This window comes from Sinocyclocheilus rhinocerous, unplaced genomic scaffold (genome assembly GCF_001515625.1).
Source record: "Sinocyclocheilus rhinocerous isolate Xijiao unplaced genomic scaffold, SAMN03320098_v1.1 scaffold2323, whole genome shotgun sequence".
Classification (NCBI taxonomy): Eukaryota; Metazoa; Chordata; class Actinopteri; order Cypriniformes; family Cyprinidae; genus Sinocyclocheilus; species Sinocyclocheilus rhinocerous.
In genome coordinates this window covers 76,736-103,681 of record NW_015664979.1, presented here as the reverse complement: position 1 = coordinate 103,681, position 26,946 = coordinate 76,736, and the positions used below count along the sequence as shown (strand labels likewise).

The 26,946-nt window shown below is 37.6% G+C and overlaps 2 protein-coding genes across 2 annotated transcripts; one reads left to right on the top strand and one right to left on the bottom strand.

Annotated features, from left to right (window-relative positions):
• Window positions 1–3,325: 3,325 nt before the first annotated feature.
• On the top strand, window positions 3,326–13,540 carry LOC107730480 (bone morphogenetic protein 7-like). Its single transcript, XM_016541323.1, has 7 exons — window positions 3,326–3,698; window positions 8,570–8,762; window positions 11,867–12,009; window positions 12,334–12,549; window positions 12,716–12,792; window positions 12,879–12,989; window positions 13,391–13,540. Exons 1-7 carry the CDS (start codon window positions 3,326–3,328, stop codon window positions 13,538–13,540), a joined length of 1,263 nt encoding a protein of 420 aa, XP_016396809.1.
• Window positions 13,541–14,995: 1,455 nt separating this feature from the next.
• On the bottom strand, window positions 14,996–22,608 carry LOC107730479 (uncharacterized). Its single transcript, XM_016541322.1, has 4 exons — window positions 22,541–22,608; window positions 18,889–20,307; window positions 17,418–17,723; window positions 14,996–15,190 (listed from the first exon to the last, which is right to left on the bottom strand). Exons 2-4 carry the CDS (start codon window positions 19,969–19,971, stop codon window positions 15,083–15,085), a joined length of 1,497 nt encoding a protein of 498 aa, XP_016396808.1. The 5' UTR covers window positions 19,972–20,307; window positions 22,541–22,608; the 3' UTR covers window positions 14,996–15,082.
• Between the last annotated feature and the right edge of the window lie 4,338 nt (window positions 22,609–26,946).

Sequence of the window (26,946 nt, the reverse complement as noted above, 5' to 3'; positions counted from 1 at the left end):
AAATATCTTCTTTTGTGTTCAACATAAGAAAGCAACTCATACAGGTTTGGAACGACATGAGGGTGAGTAAATGATGACAGCATTTTCATTTTTGGGTGAACTATCCTTTTAATGTTGCCTGATTTCTGGCTTGTTTAAACTAGGTGTGAGGACTCAAGACGCCAAAAAGTGGGTAGTTCCACAATTAGTTCTGGTACTATGAAAAGGTTCCTGCGGTGCGAAAGGCCCTAATGCTTATTTTAATTTTTAAGTACTGAAACCATATTATAAAAAGGCAATAACCTGGTTTATATTATATTAGATAGCCTACCAATTTCTAAGGCCTCTAATTAAGGCATCTTGTTGTATGTACACAATACTATACTTTCTGTCATCTGATTGATAGTTTATATACTTAGTAGTATAATATGCTTTTTTCAGGTACAGGTCCTTCTAAACACATTCTCCTTCAGGTCGTGGTTCACGTGTCATTTTGCTGTAAAATCTTTACTAATTTTTATAAAGTAAATGTAAGAAGAACTTTTATATTGTAACATTTGAAGATGAACATTTACTGGATTGAAACAACTTAGATTTACTTGATTATCCATAAATCTTTTTAGAGAAATCATGTTAAAATATAAGTATCAAATATGACACACACACACGCACACACACACATATATATATATATATGATAACAAATATGATACTTTTGAGAAATATTTATCTCTCAATCATCTCTCAATTCATTGTATTGCAATGCATACATACATTTTGCCTCCACAATAAAAACTACAAAGCTTTATCATAAACTAAGCATTTAAATATTACTAAGAAATATTATTAGGAGATATAGAGTGACAACTAATATGCATTTCATATGCATTTTATGTAAGAAGTCTGCTATTACGGCTATAGGCTCCAGAGCTCATTGACTTACATTATAATTAGAATTTCATCTTACGTTTTGGCCACATAAATATCAGCGACTGCACCAAATTGCACATTTTTGCTCAGTTTGGGCCTCTGAATAAATCTGAGGTGTTTTTCCTCCTTGACTATGAGCTCCATATTCTCCTATATCAGTCATACAAGACTGATGAATCAAATATGATTTTTTTGTTTCAACTAAACTTTTCCATTTCAAAAAATGACCTTTTCTGACTATTATTTCATACGTTGGCTTTACATGATCAAATAATGTTGATTAAAGTCAATGTATTGTTATTCTCATGATGAATCCAAATGTATTTATTTCCTGACAGTGTACATTTAAACACACACAGCAGATCTAGCTAATTTAAGTGCACATTAAAATCTCAAAAAGAGGAGAGGCAGCTTCGAAGAGAGAAAGATATGTTCTTTACAGTGAAACAGCTATTTTTATGGGCTGGCCTGTTCTCTTCTGGGTAGCCTAACCCTCATCACAGGACCCGGGACAGCTTTCCAGGTTGTCCCCCCACCCAAACTATCAACCCCCTCCCTAGCACAGCCCAGGTCTGCAGAGGAAAAGTGTCAGGGAAAGACTAGTAGAGTTGGTGAGATCACTGGTGCCTTTCAGCATGGGCAGTACGTATGAGCTAACCTGGGTGTGGGACTCGTTTGACCTTTTGGCTCAGGCTGGCCGCTGCACGCAGACTGCAAGCACAGCAGGAGGGTGGTGCTGGTTGCCAGACTGGTGTCTCCAGGCTCCAGTACAGGGAAAAGAGGCCCTAACCACAGCAGGTGGTCAGCAACATGCCAGATCGTCCATGCTGGAGCTGTCATTGCATTGTCTTTCAGAGTCCTGTCATGACTTGCCTGATGTTTGTTCCCTAATCGGACAGATATTAAGGCAGACGGAGAGTGAAACACGTTTAACCCGTGGTGGGCTACAGGTCAAGGATGTGCTGGGGTTTGCATTGAACAGGTCAGGAGGTAATTGTGTGCTCAGATGGAGAAGGCTACAATGATTAACCTCGAGAAAATAAAGCAGGATTCTGTTATGGAACTGAGTAAGGGATAGCGCTGAACTGTCAACAGAAAGTTAAAATCGTAAAACCGTAAAACCTAAAACGTTGCTACCATATTTTGTACGGTAAAATTCCGGCAACCACAGCTGCCGTTTTTTTTACCGTAAATTTTACGTAATTTTTTTTACAGTGTACCACAGCTATTGTTGCTACTGTAAAACAATTAATTAAAACAAACATTTTAAACACATTTTCTTTTTTAAATAACTTTGGTGACTGAACGATATCTACATTTTATTGTAGTAATAATAATAATTGTAATAACTTTTGTAATAAAGGTTTACCATATGAACTGAATCCCATAGCATTAATAGCCCACTTAAGTCACATCTGTGACCAACATTCAGTTTTTAGTTTAAAAAAAGTTTACTTGCTTACTTAAACTTTATTATTTAACTTTATTTACTTAAAGATAAGCAGTTTGCAGCACTGATCTATCCAAATCGTGAAACTGATACCAAATACCAGTGTGTCTTTACTAATAGTATCATATAGTATTCTCAACAGTTAATGTCGCTGTTTACTAAAAGGCAGCTAGATGTATTTTACACAGTTGTTAACTGTAGGCAAAAGGAAAATGCAAACTTTTTAGATGGTGTAAATAGTCACATGACCAGAGGCAAAGTCTTCTCACTTAAAAAAAAAAAGCTATTTATTTAGCCCATTTACTTACAGTTTGCATCACTGAGCTATCAAAGAGGTAAAACTGATCCCTAATTATAATAACATCCCTTACGAAAATTAACCATGGTTTTATTATAGTAAAAGTGTATAACCATGGTTTTTGGTGCATTGATTGCCATTTGTATAACCACAGTTTTACTACAAACCATGGTTAAACTGTGGTTAGTGTAGCAAGACCATGGTTAATTTGTGGTTACCATGGTTTAACTATATATATATATTTTATTTTGGTATTTGTAGTAAAACTGTGGTTAATCAATCTGAAGAAGAAAAAAAAGACATGGTTACTACACGTTTACTATAATAAAACATGGTTAATTTTCGTGATGTGCAAATGTGCCTGTACTAATTAGAACATAATTCCCAGCAAACTAGTAGTTTTATGTTGTTGTGTAGCCTACTAAAAGACAGCCCATGTGCGCCCGCCCCACCCACGAGCTGCAGCGGGCTATTTAAAGCGTGAGACCATCAATGCAACATTACACATCATGCTGCATTTATCTCTGGATTGGATTATTAAACACAGTCAGTGTATTTAAAACCAACTCAACTTCGTGATATAATCAAACGAAGTAGCAAGACTTACTGTCAGCTCAGGACTTATTCTTTATTATCAGGACTTTATTTGGAAGAATAAGTTATTAAATATGATTCCAGTGCAGCTGATCTCAGCTTTGATAGTGGCGTGTGGTTGCAGCGCGCTCGCGGACGCAATGCAAGCAAACTTCAGTCTGGATAATGACATTCAGTCCAGCTTCCTCCAGCGGCGGCTGAAGAGCCAGGAGCGCAGGGAGATGCAGCGGGAGATCCTCTCCATCCTCGGGCTGCCGCACCGGCCCCGTCCGCTCCTGCAGGAGAGGCACACCGCGGCTCCCATGTTCATGCTTGATCTGTATAATAACGCCATCCTGGAGGACTCTTATAAACCGGCGTACACCACCCCGGGACCCCCGATGGTGACCCAACAGGACAGTCGCTTTCTCAGTGATGCCGACATGGTGATGAGCTTTGTCAATCTGGGTGAGCATTTTATGATATACAATCTGTAAAACAATAATAATAATAATAATAAAAAAAAACCTGAAGTAGCCTAAATGTGTCCATGGATTGCTAATGGGATTACTTGATTTGGTACCAAACATGATTCCTAGATTGTAGATTCAAATGTTAGATCAGTTTCTACTTTAATCAGTTTATCAAAGAGGATCTTATCTGTTTCTAGGTGGATTCCATCTTTCTCCCTCTTCTTATCATAAATCATGTTGGCTGTATTCTTGAGAACTATGACTTTTTGGCAATGGCAAACCTTCTTGTTCTTTTCCCTCTTGATTCTTATAGTTGTTAAAAAAAATACTAAGAGTGTTTTATGATAAAATGGTACTTGCAGTCATTTGGGATTATTTTGTTCTTAATTAGTTTTACATTTTTATATTCTAAATTATATTTAGGTATGAATGAGATTGTGTATGTTATTAATCATAGTTCATATCTAATATTTTAGCGCAATGTGTTCAGAAAATGTATCCCCAAATTTAGTAGCAGCTAAATGTATTAATTTTTTTATTTAAATTTATTACATTGATTTTTATATAAATGTATTAATTTTTATTTCGCAGCTGTCCATCAGTCATTTCATACACAAATAATGTGTTTTGCCGTATTTTTTTTGCCATTTTTTGCGATTTATTATTATTATAATCATTATCGTTATTAGCATTTACTTTTCTAAATGGACTTGTTCAACACAGTTAAATATAACGGCAGCAAGCACATATCCAGTTTCCACAGAATCCCCTCAAAGCTCTAAGACATGGGGTTTAATGGGGCTTTGTTTCGCATGACTAGGATTTAGGGAGGCATTTTTGAAGAGCGCTGAGGGCAGTAGACATGGAGGGTCACATACATCATCCAAACACTCTTGCTTTCAAGACTAGACCTTCTAGTGTGTGTTAAGTGTGTGTGTGGTCAAAAGAGATGCTGAATATTTGAATGACGGGGCATTGATTTTAGGCTGAGATGTGGATGTAAATGCAGCTGTGTGAAACTAATGATGCAAATGTTTTTGCAAGTGTGTGTATTTATTAAGTTCAGAAGTGCATGATCTGGTCAGTGACTTTCTTGAGCATTTCTCAAACCCAGTTCCTGTCTTTATATTGTCTTCAGTATTCCAATGCGCTGTAATTCACCATACAGCTTCAATACCTTCCAGCACAAATGACAGCTGCAGCTTATGCTGCATTTAGAAGTGGAAAACAATGCACGTTTTGGGTGACCTCTTGGGAATTTCATCAAAAGTATCTATCATCTATGTATCTGTAAGTAACTAGTCGGAACACCCTGTCAAGCAACTTAGCAAACTCCTATAAAGACATGCATCTCTTCAAACCTCAAATCTCTCTTCAAGCTATACTAAAGGTTTATATAACCTTCAAATTTCAAACTGTTCGTGTATCAAACTACACAATGTTTAAATAACCTTCAAACTGTTTTAAACTTCCAGGCAAGGCTTTCTTAGGCCAACAATCCAAATCCAAATTCATATTATGGTGTAAAAAGGCCTGTATGACCTTCAGATTTTTACTTTCAAGTTCTGTCTTTACTTTTCAACTCTTAAACAATGCCTTGTCATCAATGACTGCTACTTTTCTAGTTTTAATTTGCAAAGAGGTTGTGGTTTCCAGCAACCTGGCTGTGACCTTATAGCGCAACTTGTGGTAAAAAAATGACTCCTGTTTTCCATGTTTATCTGAGTTTGACACTGATGCTCCTACTAAGAAAACTGTAAAAATCCATCACAATCTTTCTTATCGGAATCATTTACAAGACCTGGCCTTGTAGATTTTAAATTAAAACAGCTGAATGAAGTTTTTGACATGGAGCATAAGGCCTATATAAGATAAAAGTCAACCAAGATTACCATAACTAAACATAAACAAACAGTGATTGCTTATGTGAATTGTTAATCCAAATTCCAGCGAACTCTTAAGTCAGTGTAGAAGCATGCACAACAAGCAGCATACAAATCCACCTGTTTATGTTCATAAGCCGATTTTAAAGAAAGCATCAGATTTCTAGCATCGGCACCAAAAGCCGATTAGACCTCCAATTAGTTTTTCAGCTCTGCTCAGAAAACACACTTTTCATTGTCTGATGATCAGCATTCAGCCTGGAATTTAGACAATAGAACATCCTGTTATTGTCTTCTAAAGTCTATTCTTGTAAACACACTTTTTTTTCATGATCTTTGAATGATCATTTATGTGCTTTTTTAACCAAATGTTGATATACGCAATAAAATGCAACCGACAGATTAATTGCCGTAGTTAATTTGATTAAAATCTTTAATTGATTGATAGCCCATATCCCACTGGCTCTTTTTCTCAACAGAGATTATAACAATTAAAACTTTTTGTTCTGCCAAGTGTATTGGCCCTCATTCCAGTCCTCTGATCAAGAGCTAAGTGTTAAAACACAGCACATGGTGCGGCATGCATATCTGATCTTTGCATCATATGGCCTTTCACATAAACACACCAAACCTTACAAGCAATTATTGCCTTCATAAAATACCCATGTTTTCCTTTCCACTGTTTAATTGCGGTCAAACAAATGACTCGCTATTTTGAGTATGTGCATGCCTCAGAGTTTTTCCTCTCCGAGTGCTTCCCCCAATAATCATGCTCTCGCAAGACAGTGAGAAGTTGGAAAAGACTCAAGTGCATCGCTGTTCCCTAGCACTTGATGTCATGAACTTACAGACAGGATGTGCATAAAATTAAGAGGAATCGTCATAGCAGATTCCCTGCATACCTGCAGGAGGTCACTTGAAAAGCTTGGAATGGGTGGAAGGGTGGAACTCAAGGATGACAGATTGGTTGTAAAAGCTGCACGAAACCTCCAGGAAATGTTTATGCCACCATCAGGCTGGAAATTCTGAGGATCGGCTCAGCTGGGTTTGGGCTGGGTTGATACAACACTGGGGTTAAGTCAGTGTTGACCGAGACTTCATTATAATTTTTTCCTCTGCACTCATTGAGATACTTTATTTTAGTTGCTCTTGGTGTTCATGGACGTGGATTAACGCAGATTAAGATGCCCAAAAAGAGGAAATGAGGCCTACAAAAAAGACTAGCTTTGAATTGGTTATGCTGGAGTGGTGCTGTTCAAGCTGGCCCCTTTGGTGAAGCTGCTTGAGAAGGCTGGTGGTGATCCCAGCATCCACAACCCAACATATGCTGGTCTTTTCAACAGGATAGGGACAACCTTCTCCCAGATGTGGTCAACCATGTCTGGAATACTTGGGACAAGCCAGATGCTACTCAAGACCTCTTCCTCATCCGGAATTAGATTATTTTACCACAGTTAACAGGTCTCTCAGGTTAGCGCTGCGAGGAGCCACCAATATACAGCCTGAATGTGCATGTGTATCCATTACGTATATGTATATGCGGGGCACCGTTGGCTTCCGGGCCAGGCCTTTAGCTTTTCTTGTGGTTGGCACATGTGTGTGATTGAAGTCTATGGTGGGTGGGTGCAGGGCCTGTGGTTTCTCCCCCAGTTTCGGTCCCCAGGGTACCCAGCGCCCAGATCAATCACCGGCTTATGGAAGCAAACATTTCTTTTTTGGACACAGTGATGTGGGCGAGGCAATCAAGCGTAAGCGCTCAGTGTGACTCCACAGCGTTTCTGACAGAATGAAGTCTGGTGCAGTGACTTATGCTGTGGTGTCAGTGTGTGCGCTCATTGGTTGGCAGCGGTACTGTGAAGTCAAATGAGACAAAAGAAAAGCTCGTAGTTTGCATTCGGACCAAACCAAATTTAGATGATTTTTTTAACCAGCTCACACATATGTGTCTCACGCACAGTTAGCCGAGGCAGGAAATGTTACATCCTAAGGCTACATATTGCAAGCACAGATTCATAGAAATTTCCCATGTAAAATTCCAATTAATATGAGCTCATGAGCTTTTTAACATTTTTAAGGCAATATGTAAATTCATCAGTCACCTCAATTAAAAAATAAAAATATATTTGTGACCCTGGACCACAAAACCAGTCTTAGGTCTCTGGGGTATATTTGTAGCAATAGCCAAAAATACATTGTATGGGTAATACAAAATTATAGATTTTTCTTTTATGCCAAAAATCATTAGGATATTAGTAAAGATCATGTTCCATGAAGATATTTTGTAAATTCCCTACTGTAAATATATTACAATTTAATTTTTGATTAGTAACATGCATTGCTAAGAACTTCATTTGGACAACTTTAAAGGCGATTTTCTCAATATTTTCGATTTTTTTTTTGGCAACCTCAGATTCTAGATTTTCAAATAGTTGAATCTCGGCCAATTGTTGTCCTATCCTAACAAACCATACATCAATGGAAAGCTTATTTATTCAACTTTCATGTGATGTTTAAATCTCCATTTCAAAAAATGGACACTTATGACTGGTTTTGTGGTCCAGGGTCACATTTAAATAATTCAATTCAATATGCTCAGATGTTCTGTTACATATATCTGAAGGTTCTCTTTAATAGGGAAAAATACAATCCAAAAATGTCACACTTCAAAATATTAAAAGGCTTTTATTCAACTGGCTGGTTTATGATATAAAACATTTAAAAAAAAGATACTATTAATAATGGGCTGCAAACCCACGGCTGTGTAGGAGACACCTTGAAGAAGACATTTGTGGCCAAAATGCCACAAATAATATAAAACATTTTTAAAAACTTCATCAATATAATGAAGTATAGCTGGATGAATAAATTATTTATAATATTTGAATGATAAAAGTATAATAGAAATGACTTTTTCTTTAAGGACAGTTCCATTAATATAATATAGTATATACTGACCATTAAATTTACCTTCCCTTTTCTGTAGTGGATCTAGATGAAGACCTCCGTCTCTATCATCAGCACCACAGAGAGTTTCGTTTCGACCTGTCCCGCATACCGGCGGGGGAAACCGTGACAGCTGCGGAGCTCCGCATCTACAAGGACTTTGTACACGAGCGCTATGAAAATGAGACTTTCCGTGTCAGTGTGTTCCAGGTGCTCCAACAGCAGCCCAAAAGGTATGTCATTATAAAATACATAGAAACATAATTGTATTTGGCCGCTCAAGTCCTTGACATCATACAGAACATTTCTTGTTCAACTGTGCATGATTCAATCGTTCATGATATTCCAAAATGTAATTAATTGCTTCATCTTGGAAGCCATATTCTTTTTCGGCTGACTTTGCAAATCCCATCTCAACCACTCTTTTCCAACCTCCTTGTCCATTGTGGTACCTAACACCCACTTTCATGATCCAATCAATTCCCCGTTCTACTCTAAAATAGGTCCGATTATGCAAGTAAAGTAAGTTTTTCACATTGACTTTGGATGTGCATCTGTTTGCCCTTGGCATTTAATGGTTTGGTTATTTATTGTGTAAGTCAAGGATATAATTTTTCAGATATGTAAAAGCTAATTCATGACTTTGGTATGTTCTCGTTGGTTGGGTTTTTAAAAGAATAGTATGCAAAGGCCTGCAGGCATAATAAAAAAAAAAACATTTCATGTCTGAAATGAAACATATGCCACCACCCACACTTTTTAGCCTAAATGTAGGAGTGATGGATTTACACACACACACACACACACACACACTGATTTGTCTGCCCAACGGTACATGTCTAGTGCCAGGGCTCCCACAGAATTCCTCAATCTGATTTACGGTGTGGCCGCTAACAAGCAGTGAGAGCAGCCACCATTACAGAACCATTACTGTCAATAATTGAGATGCAGAGTCCTCAGTGGAAGGGAGGTTCTCCGCCCCGGACATCTGGAGAAACCCCCCATTCCTCGACCCGAAATGATTTCCCCTTCATTCCCTCATCCTTGATCACACCTCCTTGGAAAGTTTCTGATTGTGTCCGTAAAGCAGATAACCTGAAAAAGTCCTCCAGGTGAGACATGCTCAGACAGACTGTCTCTCTTGAGGTCTCCATTGCTTGTTCTAAATTACACGCACACTAAAGCATTATCCACCCCCGACGCACACATTCCCTGTGAAGACCACCCATTGTGAATCATCCTTCCTGCACCTCTCCTATTGTCATACAGAGACGGTTTGCCCCGTTGAAGTGCACAGACAGCAAGGCGACTAGACAGGAGGAACATAAAGACATAGTCTCTTGTTGGCCTCAAGGTCTGAAATCCTACCTGTAAGTCAAGTCATTGTTCTGGAGAGCCATCCAGAAGCCCTGTTTTCATCACCGGAGGACAATCTGATCTCTGAAACATCACATTTAATAAGAGCGAACTTTGACGCTATCTTGGGAACATGTTGTTGCCTGCGCTGCGTCAGTTGTTTTTGATTTCATGGCTCGTATCAGCCAGACCTCAAGTTCTTATCTCATGGAGTAGAGCTTATTTTGTGATATCTGTATCTGAGAAGGACAACAAGTCCTGGCATGTCATGGCATTTTCGCATCTCATTTCTGCAGTTTGTAAACTTGTCTGCAGAGAAAACCTCAATGATGCTAATATTATTTAAAATTTGACTACATTATGTGAACGAGGTGTTTTTAAACAACTGAAGTGAAAGTCTCTCTGAGGTCATTTACTGTGGTGGATATTTAATGTGCGGTCATATTTACATTGTCTGACAATTTTTTATTTTTTATTTTTTTGCAAAATCTAATAATTTCAATGGGAATCTACGGAGCCCCGCACTTGACATGCAAGAAAAAATAAATAAATCGTGCGCACGATTTACTAATTGGTTCCCTCGATTTACTAAAACGTGCACACGATTACTATTTCGTTCCCTCGATTTGCTAATTAATTCCCTCGATTTGCTAAATTGTGCGCACAATTTACTAATTCATTCTCTCCATTTATAAATCGTGTGCACGATTAACAAATCGAGGAAACGAATTAGTAAATCGTGTGCACGATTTATAAATCGACGGAACGAAATAGTAAATCGTGCACACGATTTAGACTACTATTTTTTTCCTGCATGCCATGTGCAGGGCTCCGTAGGAATCTACACAATCAGGAATTTCACATTAGATCGAAAGTTTTCACCATGCAAATTTCGCAGCAGGTTTGAGATAGACTTTCGGATTCGCCGCGTTGACCAACAGTTTGAAAGTTATTTCTGTGTGAGCTGTGCTTTATACATGATTGACAACAGACAGTTGACCTTTTTTATCCATTAAATTGTATAAAATTGATCCCACCATTACTATCAATGTGAAACGTAGACTTAGACCAGTAATCCCAGAACATTCTAGCATTGCGTTTTTGGGTTTAGCATGGGTAAAGAGCACTAATATAAAACCTACACTGTAAAAAAAATTCTGTAGTTTTTACAAAATAATTTTGGCAGCTGTGGTTGCCAGAATAATTTTGTAAAAAATACAGAAAAACTGTAAACACATTTACGGCCAAAAACTGTAAATTTTACAGTATAAAATTGTAATTTACAAACAAGAAAATTTGAATGTAAACCAGTAAATTCAACAATGCACACTGCTATTAAAATCTGTTTTGTCCCTTTAACATACTGACAACCACCATAATAATGCAGGTGGTAAAAGAGAAAGCCACATGAAGAATCAAAGCTCATCACAAGTAGCTTCGCCACAAGCAGAAGTATATACTAATATATAGAAGGTTCACAGAGTCATTCATGCAAACACAAAACACCGTCATGGTAACACACATGATACTTAAATAATGCATTAAACTTTCATTAAACAACAGAAGATGTAACATAAAGCCCAAATATACATAACTAATAACAAAAACTATTAAAAAAACATGATTATTTAAACAAAATACTTTCAAATGTGGAGTGTCATGCAGGGAATTCTGGGAATATCAGTTTACAATTTTTTACTGTAAATTATACATTTATTTGTTATTTTTACTTCTAAAAACTGTAAAATTAACAGCATTTTACTGTAAAATTACATGAAATGTCTGGTTAGATATTTTACAGTTTTTCCCTGTATATAGTACGGGAACTTACTGTTAACCTATTAACAGTTTTTACAAAATTTTACAGTTAAAATTACACTTATTTTTTACAGTGTAGGTGTTTTTTTATTGTTTCAGTGATCATATCCACTTTTTGCGTTTGTAATAAAGAGCTATTGACCCATATTTGACCTCTTTGTAGGGAGCTGTACCTGCTAGACTCACAAGTGGTATGGGCGGCAGAAGAGGGATGGCTGGTATTTGACCTCACGGTTACCACTAACCACTGGGTTATAAACCCAGGTCAGAACTTGGGACTGCAGCTCTCTCTGGAAACCGCATATGGTGAGCATCTTCAAGATATCTTTATAACACAACCTGCCAAACTACCATCCTATACAGTCAAATGGCCATTTGGGATAGGGGATAGAAACATCTGTCATCATTTACTCACCCTCATGTCGTTCCAAACATTTCTTTATTCTTTGAAACACAAAAGTAGATATTCACATCAGAAACATCAGGGGGCTCCAGTGATTTTCTGCACACCCAAAGAGTTGACAAATTATTCAAATTATTGGAATGACCTGATGTTTAGAATTTCTGAATTTTATGTATTCTAACTCATGAACAGAATATCATGCAGCTCACTGTCGTCGCCCTCTGCAGGTGAAAGAATGAACCCAAGGAGAGCAGGTCTGGTGGGCAGCACTGGACCTCGGAATAAGCAGCCATTTATGGTGGCGTTTCTGAAAGCGTCAGGAATCCATCTCCGTAGTGTTCGCTCAGCATCAGGAAACAAACAGAGGGGTCCCCACCGCTCTAAAAACCCCAAACCTGGTGTTGCGCCCAGCCAGGTGGCTTTGAAGACAGCTGAGGCCGCAGGTGACACTTTATTACTAACTTTGTGTTAGTTCATTGCTGTAGTTTCATTTTCAGGCTTTTTCATTTCGACCAGAAATATATAGCTTCATACTTAATAAGCATACAGTTTATTAATGTGTTATTAACAAAAGTGCTACATATTTATTCTTCCTCCTGTTCTATGCAGAGGGTTCCAGTGTAGACCCCAAACAGGGCTGCAAGAAGCATGAACTCTATGTCAGCTTTAGAGATCTGGGATGGCAGGTACTGTGATCAGCTTTGTTTTAGACTCCTCTTTCATTGCGTGCCTTTATCTCCTCTAAACTTTCTCATCTTTCTTGTGTTTCCAGGACTGGATCATTGCTCCAGAGGGTTACGCTGCATACTACTGTGAGGGGGAATGTGTGTTCCCCTTGAACTCTTATATGAATGCCACGAACCATGCTATTGTACAGACACTGGTGAGTCCCACAGTCATTTTCTGTGTTCAAGGAATAGTTTACCCCAAAATGAAGATTTGGTCATCTTTAACTGACCCCCGTGTAATATCAAACTCACATGATTGTGTTTCTTATATAATGATACTTAAATGTTTTGGACGTCAATGAGATCCAAAACAGAACCAAATTAATTGGTTATTCCCTCTTAAATAAAATCTATTGATTGATCAAGAGCCCAAATCGAATATGGCGACATGTCAATAACATCAAACTATGTATAATTGCGTATAATTTGTTCTCTGAGGAGTTTGATGGTCATTAGTTTAATTCTACTATTCAATATTTTATATACTCATGTTCTGCAGTTATAATTATGTTACAATGAAATCATGTCAAATCATGTGTTTCTCTGCTTATCCTAGGTCCATTTCATAAACCCAGAAACAGTCCCAAAGCCCTGCTGTGCTCCTACTCAGTTACATGGAATCTCCGTTTTGTACTTTGATGACAGTTCCAATGTAATATTGAAAAAGTACCGCAACATGGTCGTCAGAGCTTGCGGATGCCACTAATTACTACGTATGCCCTGGAAAAAATAAGGGATGCAAATACTTTTCAAGTGCCCAGAGAGGAAAGAGACTCATTACTGGAGCAAAACTGGACTCCTTTGTTAGAGGAGTGTACATCCAAAGCATACATTTTCATTTAAAACTCAAAACTCCTGGAACTGTATGAGGTTGACCACAGCTGAGTCAAGTGTGTGGTGTTCTGGCTTTCATTTCTGCACAGAGAGCCAAGTTTGGAATATCAAAGAGGACATACAGAGAGAAAGAACCGGCCTTAGAGATTTAACCAGACTGATCGGGGAAAAGGCAGTGGATTTAAGCACATTGCTTTATAGAGACTTCTTTACAAAAAACACTTGTATGATGGCATGAATTCACTAAAGTAATTCCTGGAAAATTCCTGCCGTGACTTATCTTGAACTTATAAGAAAGTCTGAGACCACTAGTAAAAAATGTTTCTATTGTGGATTTTCTTATTTAATTGTTTTCTTCTGTTAACAACTAAGCACAACAATGTGAGTTAAAATGAACGGGAATAGGAAAAAAATTGAGAATATTATGTGTTTCAGTGGAAGAATTCAGAATTTTTTATATCTCTTTACTTCATTCTGGTTATTCAAAATTCTGGTTATTTCCAGGTTTAAATGAGAATTTCCATGTGGTTGCAGACTTTTAGACCCACTGTATTTTGCACGAGATGTGAAATAGAAATGCAAATGATCTTCGTTACAGTGAGTCAAAGCGATGGTTTTTAATTTCACTCTTTCAGGACACTCAACAAACCCTTACACAGATGTTCAGCACTCGATTAAACAGGACTGCGGAAAATATGCAACTCAATTTTGCCTTGGAATCACTTTGGTTTCGTCACATACATGAAAGAACACGTGTTTTCTCTCAGCAGTTATCAGTCATTCGGTCCATAAAAAGCCATGTGCCTGTATTTGGCCTTTGAAGGGTTTCAGAAGAGTCAAGATCAGTGTTTACAGCGCAATTGGTAATTTATTTTCTGTGAATTTGTTCTCTTTTGGTCTCATTTACAAATAGTTGTGTTATTACCATTAATTACCATGGTATCTTGTTTTAGCTAATCAGAATAGCTTTTAGTGCTATGCTAAGCTAATAGGCTAAGCTGTTATCTTGCTAACTAAAGGTCACTGAAAAAACAGAGAAAAGGAAATGCTTAATTTGACCATTTTATAACTACTGTAAGATAATGTGATATGTAATTAAAAATACATCAACAATTATTTTTATAATTAAGACTAAATAAAGCAAGGATTGAAGTAATTTTTAATCAGACAACAAATAAGAGTACACATAAAAAATGGGATGGAATCTTTCTGGAGTCCATTAGTTAGCCTATAAATTTCAGATCTTGCACAAGACCAAATTATCCTAAAAGAGGGAACATGTTGAAACACACCTTACGGCAACTTATTGATTAATTATGTGTTCAAATGTTCACACACAGGATTTACGTACACATCATTAGTGAATGAACCCTTTGTTGTGAAGAGTGTGAATGTGTGTGGGTCATCTCAAGGGTCAGCGTTGCAGTATGTGTCCACCTGCAGTATCAGAGTCATCACTCGCCTGTGAAGAGCGGCCAGGCCAGCAGGTGGGCGGTATCAGGGGAGAGCATTTGGTTATGATCTGAACATTAGGAATAAATCAAATGATAAAATTAAATGAATAAAACTGTCTAAAGAGGAGCAGGTGCGTTAGATTTTGGCAGACGAAAATGTGACCCGTGCAGCTGTTCCCAATAACATCGATACAATACAACATTGTAGCTGTGCGCTAAAGAGTCGCTGGTGGAAAAGATGTCCTTCAAAACCAGATGGCTGGAGAGCTGAAAAACGTATACAGTTTGTTCCTCTATGATGTGAAGAAAATATGTTTTTTTTTTCATTATGAAAATTGTAAAACAAAAAATCCCAAAGTGACCAATTCTCATTAATCAAACAATGCAAATGCAAATATTCTATGAAATTATGTTTTGCGTAGTTTTATGGGAGGGGTTTTACTTGGACCTGAGAATGTTAATGATTAACTCTCCAGGCATTAGATATTACATAGATACCTTGTTCAGAAATAGGATGTAAAACAGTACGCACTATGCAAATCTTTTAAACAGTAGCATGCTATATTATTGTTACATGCCTATATATATAATGCCATAATTATGAAATTATGTTGTAAATAATATTAGCATATATATGCTAGGTTTATTTTGTTAGCTTTTAGAAGTACACAGGTATATAGATTTCCACCAATTTAACAGAAGTCCATGAAGTTCAGTGTCAAAAAGTTATCAGATATTAATATCAGATATTGTACAGGCTTTTTAGCATGTTCTTGATACCAGTGTATGTGCATACAGGAAATTATAGACTGCAAAACAAAAAAATAATTACTGTAATATCCAATTTTTTTATTTATTTTTTTTTTATTTTGTTAGTTGTTGTAAGAATGTTGTAAGGAGTCTGATATGTATTTTGTGACAAAACAAACTACTGTTCAAAAGTTTTGGGGTCTGTAAGATATTAATTAATTAATGTTTAATGTTTGAAAGAAGACTCTTATGCTCGCCTATGCTGCATTGATTCAAACAAAAATACAGTAATATTGAGAAATGTTATAATATTATATTACATTATGTTTTTTTTATTATAATATTTTTCAAGATTGAATTCCTGTTATATAAAAAAATTATAATAATTCAGCAGCCATTACTCCAGTCTTCATGTCCTGTCAGTCTGTCACATGATACTTCATAAATAATTGTAATATGCTGATATGGTGGTACTCAAGAAACATTTCTTATTATTATCAACGCTGAAATACATTGTGCTACTTAGTATTTTTGTGGAAATTATGATACGTGTATATAGATTTCCACCAATTTAACAGAAGTCCATGAAGTTCAGTGTCAAAAAGTTATCAGATATTAATATCAGATATTGTACAGGCTTTTTAGCATGTTCTTGATACCAGTGTATGTGCATACAGGAAATTATAGACTGCAAAACAAAAAAATAATTACTGTAATATCCAATTTTTTTATTTATTTTTTTTTTATTTTGTTAGTTGTTGTAAGAATGTTGTAAGGAGTCTGATATGTATTTTGTGACAAAACAAACTACTGTTCAAAAGTTTTGGGGTCTGTAAGATATTAATTAATTAATGTTTAATGTTTGAAAGAAGACTCTTATGCTCGCCTATGCTGCATTGATTCAAACAAAAATACAGTAATATTGAGAAATGTTATAATATTATATTACATTATGTTTTTTTATTATAATATTTTTCAAGATTGAATTCCTGTTATATAAAAAAATTATAATAATTCAGCAGCCATTACTCCAGTCTTCATGTCCTGTCAGTCTGTCACATGATACTTCATAAATAATTTTAATATGCTGATATGGTGGTACTCAAGAAACATTTCTTATTATTATCAACGCTGAAATACATTGTGCTACTTAGTATTTTTGTGGAAATTATGATACGTTTTTTGCTGGATTCTTTGATGAATAGAAAGTGTAAAAGAAATGCATATATTTTAAATAGATTTAATTTCTAGCAATGTAAAAATAAATGTACTGCCACTTTTGACCAATTTAATAAATAAAATATTGTCTTTAAAAAAATATTTATTTATTTAAAAAAAATAAACTCACTGACCCTAAACCTTTGAACGGTAGTGTAATTGAATTGGTAACATTGCAGTTACTATGTACACAGTTATATTTGCAAAAGATGGTATTTACAATGTACAAAGACTTATGTACAATAAAAAAAGTAAATGAAAACTTAAAAAAAAAATTATACAATATATGACTTAGCCTTTAGCTGCTCAATCTTCGATGTTGTGTACCTTGGAAATTTCCCTGAGTTCAGGAGCTGTGAAGTGTCTCTTTCTTGATTGATGTTTTTTCTGCATTGTGGGGTTGTTTTCGGCATGACACTTTGGGACCGCGTGATCTCCACCAACTTCAGCTAGGCTCTGATTGGCAGGCTGAGATGAAGAGGCGGGCATATGCGTCAGTGCCAGGCACACGTCACCCACCTTTAGTTGGCGGCATTGTAGTCTGCAGGTTTGACTTGTATGTTGAGGGTTACAGGAGGACCAGCCATGACCGCAAACGAAGAAGGGTAGCCCTTCACTCACCTCCAGTGACAACTGCAGAGAAAATGTGAATATTTTAAAGACATACTTGTCCAGAAAATGACAAGTGCATCATAATTTATTTCTTATGTCCATCCCTGTTTTTGTTGCATCAGCAGCCAATGATCTTGCTGCTCAACATTTAAACACTTGGCCAGTGTTTGCTTAGTAGTTTGCAACATGCTTCAGAAAACCTTCTCTTCCCCAGCTCCACCTGTATAGATCTGCTAAGGGTAATTTCATTTATGTTAATAGTAATTTAATTTATGCTTCAGCCGGCCGCCCTCGAGCTCCACCAAAATGCCTTCTGCAAAGCGAAGGAGAACCCAAAGGGCAGAAGAGGAGGATTTAGACTGTGAGCTAGTGTTTGTTTGGGGATTGTGTTTTTCTGGTTCTTCTCTCCAGACCAGCAGGGGGAGCTCCTCTCTTGTTTGCTTTTCACTTTCACACTTTGGTTTTTCAGGCACAGCATGAGTAGAATGGTTCAAATCGAGCGGCTGGTGATGGTTGTACTGAATATTGTGTTTAAAATATTCTTTATTAGATTGTATGTAATAAAGAACCTAGAAATGGGTTGTTTTTCACATAATGACTCTCATGATTCTCTGACTTTGTGGTACTTTTTTTGTTTTGTTTGTTTTTTTGCATCAGCAGTCAATGAGCTTTGAATGTTCAACATTCAAACACTTGGCCAGTGTTTGCTTAGTATTTTGCAACATTCCTCAGAAACCCTCCACCTTCCCCAGCTCCACCTGTATAGTTCTGCTAATTTCATGTACGTTATATGTGCAACAGTAGTATTTCTTACATGCTCACAGTAGTAGCATGTCTGTGGATGTATTGGCAGTCGCAAGTCTTGGTACTTGCTCTGCCACAGCAGAAGCAGCAGAGCAGATCTATTCTGCCAAGACCAAACACATTAACATTGCCAGGTATATTATCATACTAATCTTTCTGAGAGTTATCATGACAGAACTGTGTTCAAAACACAAAAATAGCCGAGGCAGGACATATTTTCTTTTGTGTTTTACAGACAGTTTGAACAGTAAGATTTAATGCAACCTAGTATGAAAGCCTGTTCTAGTACACCCCCCAAACAAGATCAAGACTTTGTAAAAGAGCATAATAGGACCCCTTTAAAATCCAATGTGCAGCAAATCAGGAGTATTTTCTTTCTTACCTGTGAGTGGTCATGCTCAATCTCCACACGTAAACATGAGAGCATTGGGGTCTGTGAGGGAGTCATCTTCAACACAGTGAAACGCTTCAGTGTCAGCTCAGGATGTAACTGAGCACACAGATCCAAATCCTCCATCTTTAAATCCTCCACCCGCTTCAGCCGGCCGCCCTCGAGCTCCACCAAAGTGCCTTCTGCAAAGCGACGGAGAACCCAAAGGGCAGAAGAGGAGGATTTAGACTGTGAGCTAGTGTTTGCTTGGTGATTGTGTTTTTCTGCTTCTTCTCTCCAGACCAGCAGGGGGAGCTCCTCTCTTGTTTGCTTTTCACTTTCCCGCTGTGATTCTTCAGGCACAGCATGAGTAGAGTCGTTCAAATCGAGCCGCTGGTGATGGTTGTACTGAATATTGTGTTTAAAATATTCTTTATTAGAATCTGTATGTAATAAAGAACCTAGGAGTGGGTTGTTTCTCACATAATGTCTCTCACGATCTCTTTTAGAGCAGATTCTATGACTTTGTGGTTCGTGGTACCAATGTGAATATCTCGGTCTCTCTTTTTGCATGCACATTTTGACTTCCTCATTTGGAATATCTCTTCTTAGAGTATCCCTAACAACCCCTCTATAAAAATATGAAGCTGACAATGGGTCAATTTGTGGATTATGCAGCTTTCTGAAACCTTTGACAAGTCCATGTCCTACTTCTGGAGTTAAATAACTCCAGTATGATGTGCCCCTTCCAATACTGTGCAGCGTATTTGGGTCGCTGACAAGTAATTTCGATGAAGGTGGTAGATATCTACAGCTAGTAGAGTTCAGACTCGGTGAAGGGTGGATCTGATTTGCTCCTATAACACAAGAGAGGTCTGGGGTCGTGACAGGGCCTAAATCACACCTGTAAGTATACAAGTTAAACCCATCTGTGACAACACCAGGTGTGGATTCACGTACTTGTCTAGATCTTCTGTATATTAAATCCTGATTCCAAAAGGGTGAAGGGGTTTTAAAAATGTGTTCGGATGGCTGTTCATTTGGTACGGAATCCCATTTTTCTAAGACTGAGGAGGAGCTTGTATTTTTTGCCATGAGCACAACAAAGATCGTGCAGTATCACATTTGACATAAATGCTGTGCTGTCCTCCTCTTTCTCTCGTTAAATGACTTGTTTAGTAGTTGTGGCGGAATCTCAATAACATTGCGTTGTTTATGGTGGAAATTTGCTTATGGGGAAGAATGAGACCATTTGAGATGTTTTCAGAAAACGTTGTGAAGGTATTTTGAGGGCATAAGCACTTGTTGGATGATTAAAGTTCAGCTGAGTAAGGTGCTAATAGTTGTTTAAATTGTTGTGATGAGGAAAATGATTTAGGACTCAAAGGAGACTTGTGGCTTCATATTGACTGGGGTACTATTGGGTGGTTTCTGAAAAAGAAAAGAAAAAAGTGTAAATTAGATGGTGTTAGATATAATTGTAGATCTAATTGTAGCAAAACCAACCTTTAACCAGCAGTTATGCTGTATTTAAGTCAAACTGAAACTGTATAAAATGAAAGAAAGAACATTTTTAAGTTTAAAGATACAGAATAGTATAATGTATAACGTTTACTATGTTATGCTTTTATGCTTGCATGATATTCATGTTGGTTATTAACTTCTCTTTGCATGTTTTAAAAAAAAAATTTATATTACACTACCATTTCTTTTTTTTTTTCATTGTACACTGTCTAGGATGCACATTTCTTCAGCCCCAAAAAAGCCCCTATGTTTTTTTTGTTTTTTTACATTGTCCTTTATTTTAAGTAAACATGTAACATTTAAATAACCAGCTGGGCACCACTTTTGATTGTGGAATAAATAAATATTGCGGGGCATTATGCATGCAAATATTATATTTCTACAATAGAAATATTGTGAAGCTCCTTTTGTGCAATGCTACATGCAGGCCAATAGGTGTCAGTATAAAGCCTAAGACCACTGTTGTATCAGCCAATGAAACTAACCGAAATCAAATGAACCACCACAGTAGTCTCTCAACAGTCCATGCGTCAGGTCACCAAAGTGTGGACTCGTCAGAGGACAGTAAGGGTGCAGGTGCCATAAACAGGGCCATGTCCCCTCTTGTTTAATAATCAAAAAGTAAAAATGTCCAAGGTCCTGTATGCCAAAGACTGGGTAACTACAGTTTATCCCCTTTATTTTGTATTACTTACCTCCAAACATTCTAGACTAGTGTATAGTGGCAACTTTTTCACAATTCAAATTACCGGATAAAATCAAGCCTCGTCCTACATTTTCTCTCACTGAATATCCAAAAAAAAAAAAAAAAAAAAAAAATTTTATGTTTTGTTTTGTTTTTTTTACGCAAACTAACATAATATTGTTTTCAAGAACTTCAAGATTAGTACTATCAAGGTAGTGTAATTTTGATTTCAAACAAGCTGCTTAATTTATGGCGTTTTCTTAATGTTTCTTAATATTTCCTTTAACTGCTGATATAATTTATTTTTTTTGTTCAAGTGTAACCCTGCAGAAATGTGCTCTATACTTTCCAAGTGTCTCTTCGCTAACAATTTGATAGCTTAATGGTACACTAATAACAGTATTCAGCGCCAGACGACCTGCCTCACTCCTGCTATTAGTCTACAAACTTCAGTCTGCCCCCGAGTCTGGGCGTTTCTATGGCAACACATTTTCCATAATAACAGTGCATGTTTGACTGTCACGAGGGTCAAGAATAAAATAACTATGGCAAGTAGGAGAGGTTACAAATACGTTTTGGAATTAAATGAATTAAGAACAACCCAATCTCATTTCTGAATGGGATGCACCTGGTCCATTTTACAACATTTCTTTTGATTTTCACCCCAAATGCAGTGTTAGACTTACGAATGTCTTCAATTCCCACGCTGTCAGAAAGACATTATGCTTATCACACATTATCAGCTGAGGTATGTACTGTGGAAAGAGGTATTTACCTATTCAAATCCCCCAGCTTTTTATTCAAATGAAATGACTAATGCTGTCATACAGTATTTATAGCCCTCAATCTACACATACATTTTTTTCAGGCAATGCTATACAGAACATTAACACTATTTGAATAAGTGATAGGCAAATACAAGAATAGCTCATTTCTGTGGAACAGCGGATCGATTTTTTATGTAAAAAGTGAATATTTGTCATGGAATGTCAATGAGCTGAACGATCCAAGAATTCACCTCAGTTCTGCAACCCATCTAAAATTCTAAAATTCTAAAAAATAATATTAATAATAATAATAATCGGTGGTCTATAGCACATAACAGCAATATACCTTGCATATTTTTAAAGAGGAGGTTCTGACTGTGGTAATATTGTACTGCTCTCTCTAAAGCTAAATATAAAACTGTGCAGTTCTATGCAAATTAAATAATGTAGACTGACTTATGAAAGCAAAAGTGTTATGAAATGAAAAATGACATTTAAAAATGTAGCTTTTTTAATAGTAGTTTCATAACATAACTTGTGCTTAATTACATTTACATTACTGCAAATAAAAAAAAACCATTTAATAAAAAAAAACTAAAGTGCCAATTTTTGACTATATAAAAGGAACTGTCAAATATAGAGAAGTGCCACTGCACACAACACATCAATAAAAAAAAAATTACCTTACCTTCAGACACCCCTTGCTTTACCTAACATAAAGGTCTGTGCTTTTGAAATGCTGTGCATCCAGTTGTGATGCTGACTTGCATATAAACTCTTATTTTCATTCCTCCTACTCTCTCTCAGTTTCTCCCACTCTCCTCTCAACTCTGTCTGATGGCTGATGCGCTCTCTCTCTCTCTCTCTCTCTCTCTCTCTCACACACACACACACACACACACACACTCACAGAGTTGCTCTTTTCAATATATTTTATAGTGTATGTAGCTACAGAGTTGATTATTTTCAAAAATGTACAGAAATGTAAATTACTAGGTTGCTTTCTGAGTATATGATCTGAGTAGGCTATATGTTCCTGTGCAGTTAAGGTGATTGTGTGGTTGTTAGCACATTGCTAAGTAGTTGCTAGTGTGCTCTTTGTGGGGAATTGTGTGTTAAAAAGTACCGACTTTGGTTCCCGCAGGTACTGAAATTTAAAAAATGTTATGATACCAGCATTTCCTGTGAGCTTTTTGAGCACTGCTGAGCGGATTCTTAAACACCTCTGATTGTCCATTGTGTTCACGCACTCAACACATATGTCTGTGATTGGCTACAATGATCATCGCTTCACGCTCTTCACCGAACGCTTACACAGATACACATGGGAGCATTTGAAAGCTGTGTCTACTACCGGATCCGTCAGCGGACCCCTAATATATCTGCTCATAGACTGATCTGCTGATAGACACGGCTTTCAAATGTTCCCGTGTGTATCTGTGTAAGCGGAGCAATCAGAGGTGTTTAAGAATCCGCTCAACAGCGCTCAAAATGCTTGTGGGAAATGCTGGTATCGTCACATTTTTAAAATTTCAGTACTGACTGCTCCTGAAGTTGGTACTTTTGACAACGCTTGCTATGCAGTTTCTAGGGTAGAATCCAGGGTGTTGTTAAGGTATTCTGAGTTTTTAATACACAGTACATGTATAATAGTACATTTCAAAACAATTGCTAGGATTTTTGGGTGGTATCTGTGTTGTTGGTGGTTGCCACGGTATTCCTATGCAGTTGCTAGGGTGTTCTGGGCTGTTGCTGTGGCATTGCTATGCATTTAATAAGGTGTTTTTTAGCATGTTGCAAACTTGCAATGCAGTTGCTGGGATATATGCAAAGGTGCTGGTTGTTAGTTGTGTTCTAAGGTTTTTATACGGTTGCTAGGGTGTTCGTGGTCATTGGCAGGATGTTCCTGTGCAGTAGTTAAGGTGTTTGTGTGGTTGTTCACACATTGCTAAGCAGTTGCTAGAGCATTCTTGTGGGCTGTCAGGGCTTTGCAATGCGGTTGCTAAGGTGTTGTAGATTGTTACTGTTTTGCTATGCAGTTGCTAGTGTAGAAGCCATGATTTTGTCATAAGGTTACTAAGGTGTTCTGAGGTAATGAGGAGTTAACAGTAATGCCTTTTTAATCAGTTGTTAGCATTTCTTCATGGTATCTAGGGTGTTCTGACTCTGAGTTGCTAGAGCGTTGTGGGTGGTTGTTAGGGCAGTGCTTGGTTGCTAAGGTGTTCTGAGTTTTCTATGTTTAATGAAGTGTTATTAGTGCTTGTTAGTCATTGCTATGCATTTGCTAATGTGTTCTGAGTGGTTGTTAGGACTTTGCTATGTGGTTGTTAAGGTTGCCTCTTGCAAGCGTATTGCTATACATTTAATAAAGTGCTGTAAATGTTTGTTAGTATGTTGCTATGCAGTTGCTAGGGTGTTCTGGATGGTTGCTATGGGGGCGATAAAGTCTTCTGATTGGTTTTTAGCTCATTGCAGTGCTGTTGCTAGTGCAGGTGCTAGGTATACTGAATTAATCATGTTAATGCATGTCTAAAGCTGCTAGGATTTCTGATTGTATTTATGGTGTTCTGGACTGTTGGAATGATGTTACTATGTGGCTGCTAAAGTGTTATTATGAGGGCAGATGCCAGAGTCTTGTTATATGGTTTTTAAGCTGTTCTGAGTGGTTAGTAGAGCTTTGCTTTGTGGTTGCTAGGGTTTTGTGTCTTTTGTGTTGCTAGTTGCCATGGTGTTGCTATGCAGTTGATAAAGTGTTCTGACTACTTTTTTGCATGTTGTATTGCAGCTGCAATGAAAGATGCCAAGGTGTTGTTATATGGTTGCTAAGGCATTCTTAGCATTTTGCTAAGTGGTTGCTAGGGTTTAATGTCTCAGTGCAAGGGTGTTGCTATGCAGCTGATAGTGTTGTGAGTGCTTGTTGTTACATTCATATGCAATTTATGGGGGTTTCCAGGATGTTGCTGTGTGGTTGTGAGTGTGTTCTCTACAGTTGTTGGTATGCGGCTATGCAGTTATTAAGGTGTTTTGGAAATGGGGTAACAAAATGTTCTGGGTGGTTGTTCGGGTGTTTGAGTGGTTGTAATGTTAGGGTGTTCTGGGTGGATGTTAGGGTGTTCTGAGTTGTTGTTAGGGTGTTCTGAGTGATTATTATGTTAGGTGGCTGTTATGGCATTCTGAGTGGTTGTTAGGTTGATCTGGGTGGTTGTTGTTGGTTACTAGGTTGATATGGGGTAGCAAGGTGTTCTGAGTGGTAGTTAGGGTATTCTGAGTGGTTTTCATGTTAGGGTGGTTGTTAGGGTGTTCTGTGTGGTTGTTGTTGGTTACTAGATTGATATGGGGAAACAAGATGTTCTGAGTGATTGTTAGGGTGATCTGAGTGGTTATTTGGGTGTTCTGGGTGGTTGTTGTTGGTTACTAGATTGATTTGGGGTAACAAGATGTTCTGGGTGATTGTTAGGGTGTTCTGAGTGGTTGTTAGAGTGTTCTGAGTGGTTGTTAAAGTTGTTCTGAGTGGTTGTTAGGGTGTTCCAAGTGATTATTAGGGTGATCTGAGTGGTTGTTATGTTAGGGTGGTTGTCAGCTTGTTCTGAGTAATTGTTAGGGTGGTTGTTAGGTTGTTCTGAGTGGTTGTTAGGGCGGTTGCTAGGTTGTTTTGGGTGGTTGTTAGGGTGTTCTGGGTGGTTGTTGTTGGTTACTAGTGTGTTGATTTGGGGTAACGAGATGTTCTGAGTGGTTGCTAGGGTGTTCTGAGTGGTTGTTAGGGTGTTCTGGTTGTTTATGGGGGTTTCCAGGATGTTGCTGTGTGGTTGTGAGTGTGTTCTCTACAGTTGTTGGTATGCGGCTATGCAGTTATTAAGGTGTTTTGGAAATAGGGTAACAAAATGTTCTGGGTGGTTGTTAGGGTGTTTGAGTGGTTGTAATGTTAGGGTGTTCTGGGTGGATGTTAGGGTGTTCTGAGTTGTTGTTAGGGTGTTCTGAGTGATTATTATGTTAGGTGGCTGTTATGGCATTCTGAGTGGTTGTTAGGTTGATCTGGGTGGTTGTTGTTGGTTACTAGGTTGATATGGGGTAGCAAGGTGTTCTGAGTGGTAGTTAGGGTATTCTGAGTGGTTTTCATGTTAGGGTGGTTGTTAGGGTGTTCTGTGTGGTTGTTGTTGGTTACTAGATTGATATGGGGAAACAAGATGTTCTGAGTGATTGTTAGGGTGATCTGAGTGGTTATTTGGGTGTTCTGGGTGGTTGTTGTTGGTTACTAGATTGATTTGGGGTAACAAGATGTTCTGGGTGATTGTTAGGGTGTTCTGAGTGGTTGTTAGAGTGTTCTGAGTGGTTGTTAAAGTTGTTCTGAGTGGTTGTTAGGGTGTTCCAAGTGATTATTAGGGTGATCTGAGTGGTTGTTATGTTAGGGTGGTTGTCAGCTTGTTCTGAGTAATTGTTAGGGTGGTTGTTAGGTTGTTCTGAGTGGTTGTTAGGGCGGTTGCTAGGTTGTTTTGGGTGGTTGTTAGGGTGTTCTGGGTGGTTGTTGTTGGTTACTAGTGTGTTGATTTGGGGTAACGAGATGTTCTGAGTGGTTGCTAGGGTGTTCTGAGTGGTTGTTAGGGTGTTCTGGTTGGTTATTAGTGTGTTGATATGGGGTAACAAGGTGTGCTGAGTGGTTGTTAGGGTGTTCTTGTTGGTTATTAGTGTGTTGATATGGGGTAACAAGGTGTGCTGAGTGGTTGTTAGGGTGTTCTTGTTGGTTATTAGTGTGTTGATATGGGGTAATAAGGTGTGCTGAGTGGTTGTTAGGGTGTTCTTGTTGGTTATTAGTAGGGCTGCACGATAAATCGCATGCAATATTTAAAGTTATTAGTGTGTTGATATGGGGTAACAAGGTGTGCTGAGTGGTTTTTAGGGTGTTCGGGTTGGTTGCTAGGGTGTTCTGAGTGGTTTACTGAACCAGTCATCAATTTCCAGGAAACACATGTACTAATAAAAATTGTATACACTGAATGCACTGTTAAAAAAATAACACAGCTATTGGTGCAGAAATGATATATTTCACATTCAATAACATTAGTGGGCGTCAATTACACTGAAGATTATGTCCATATA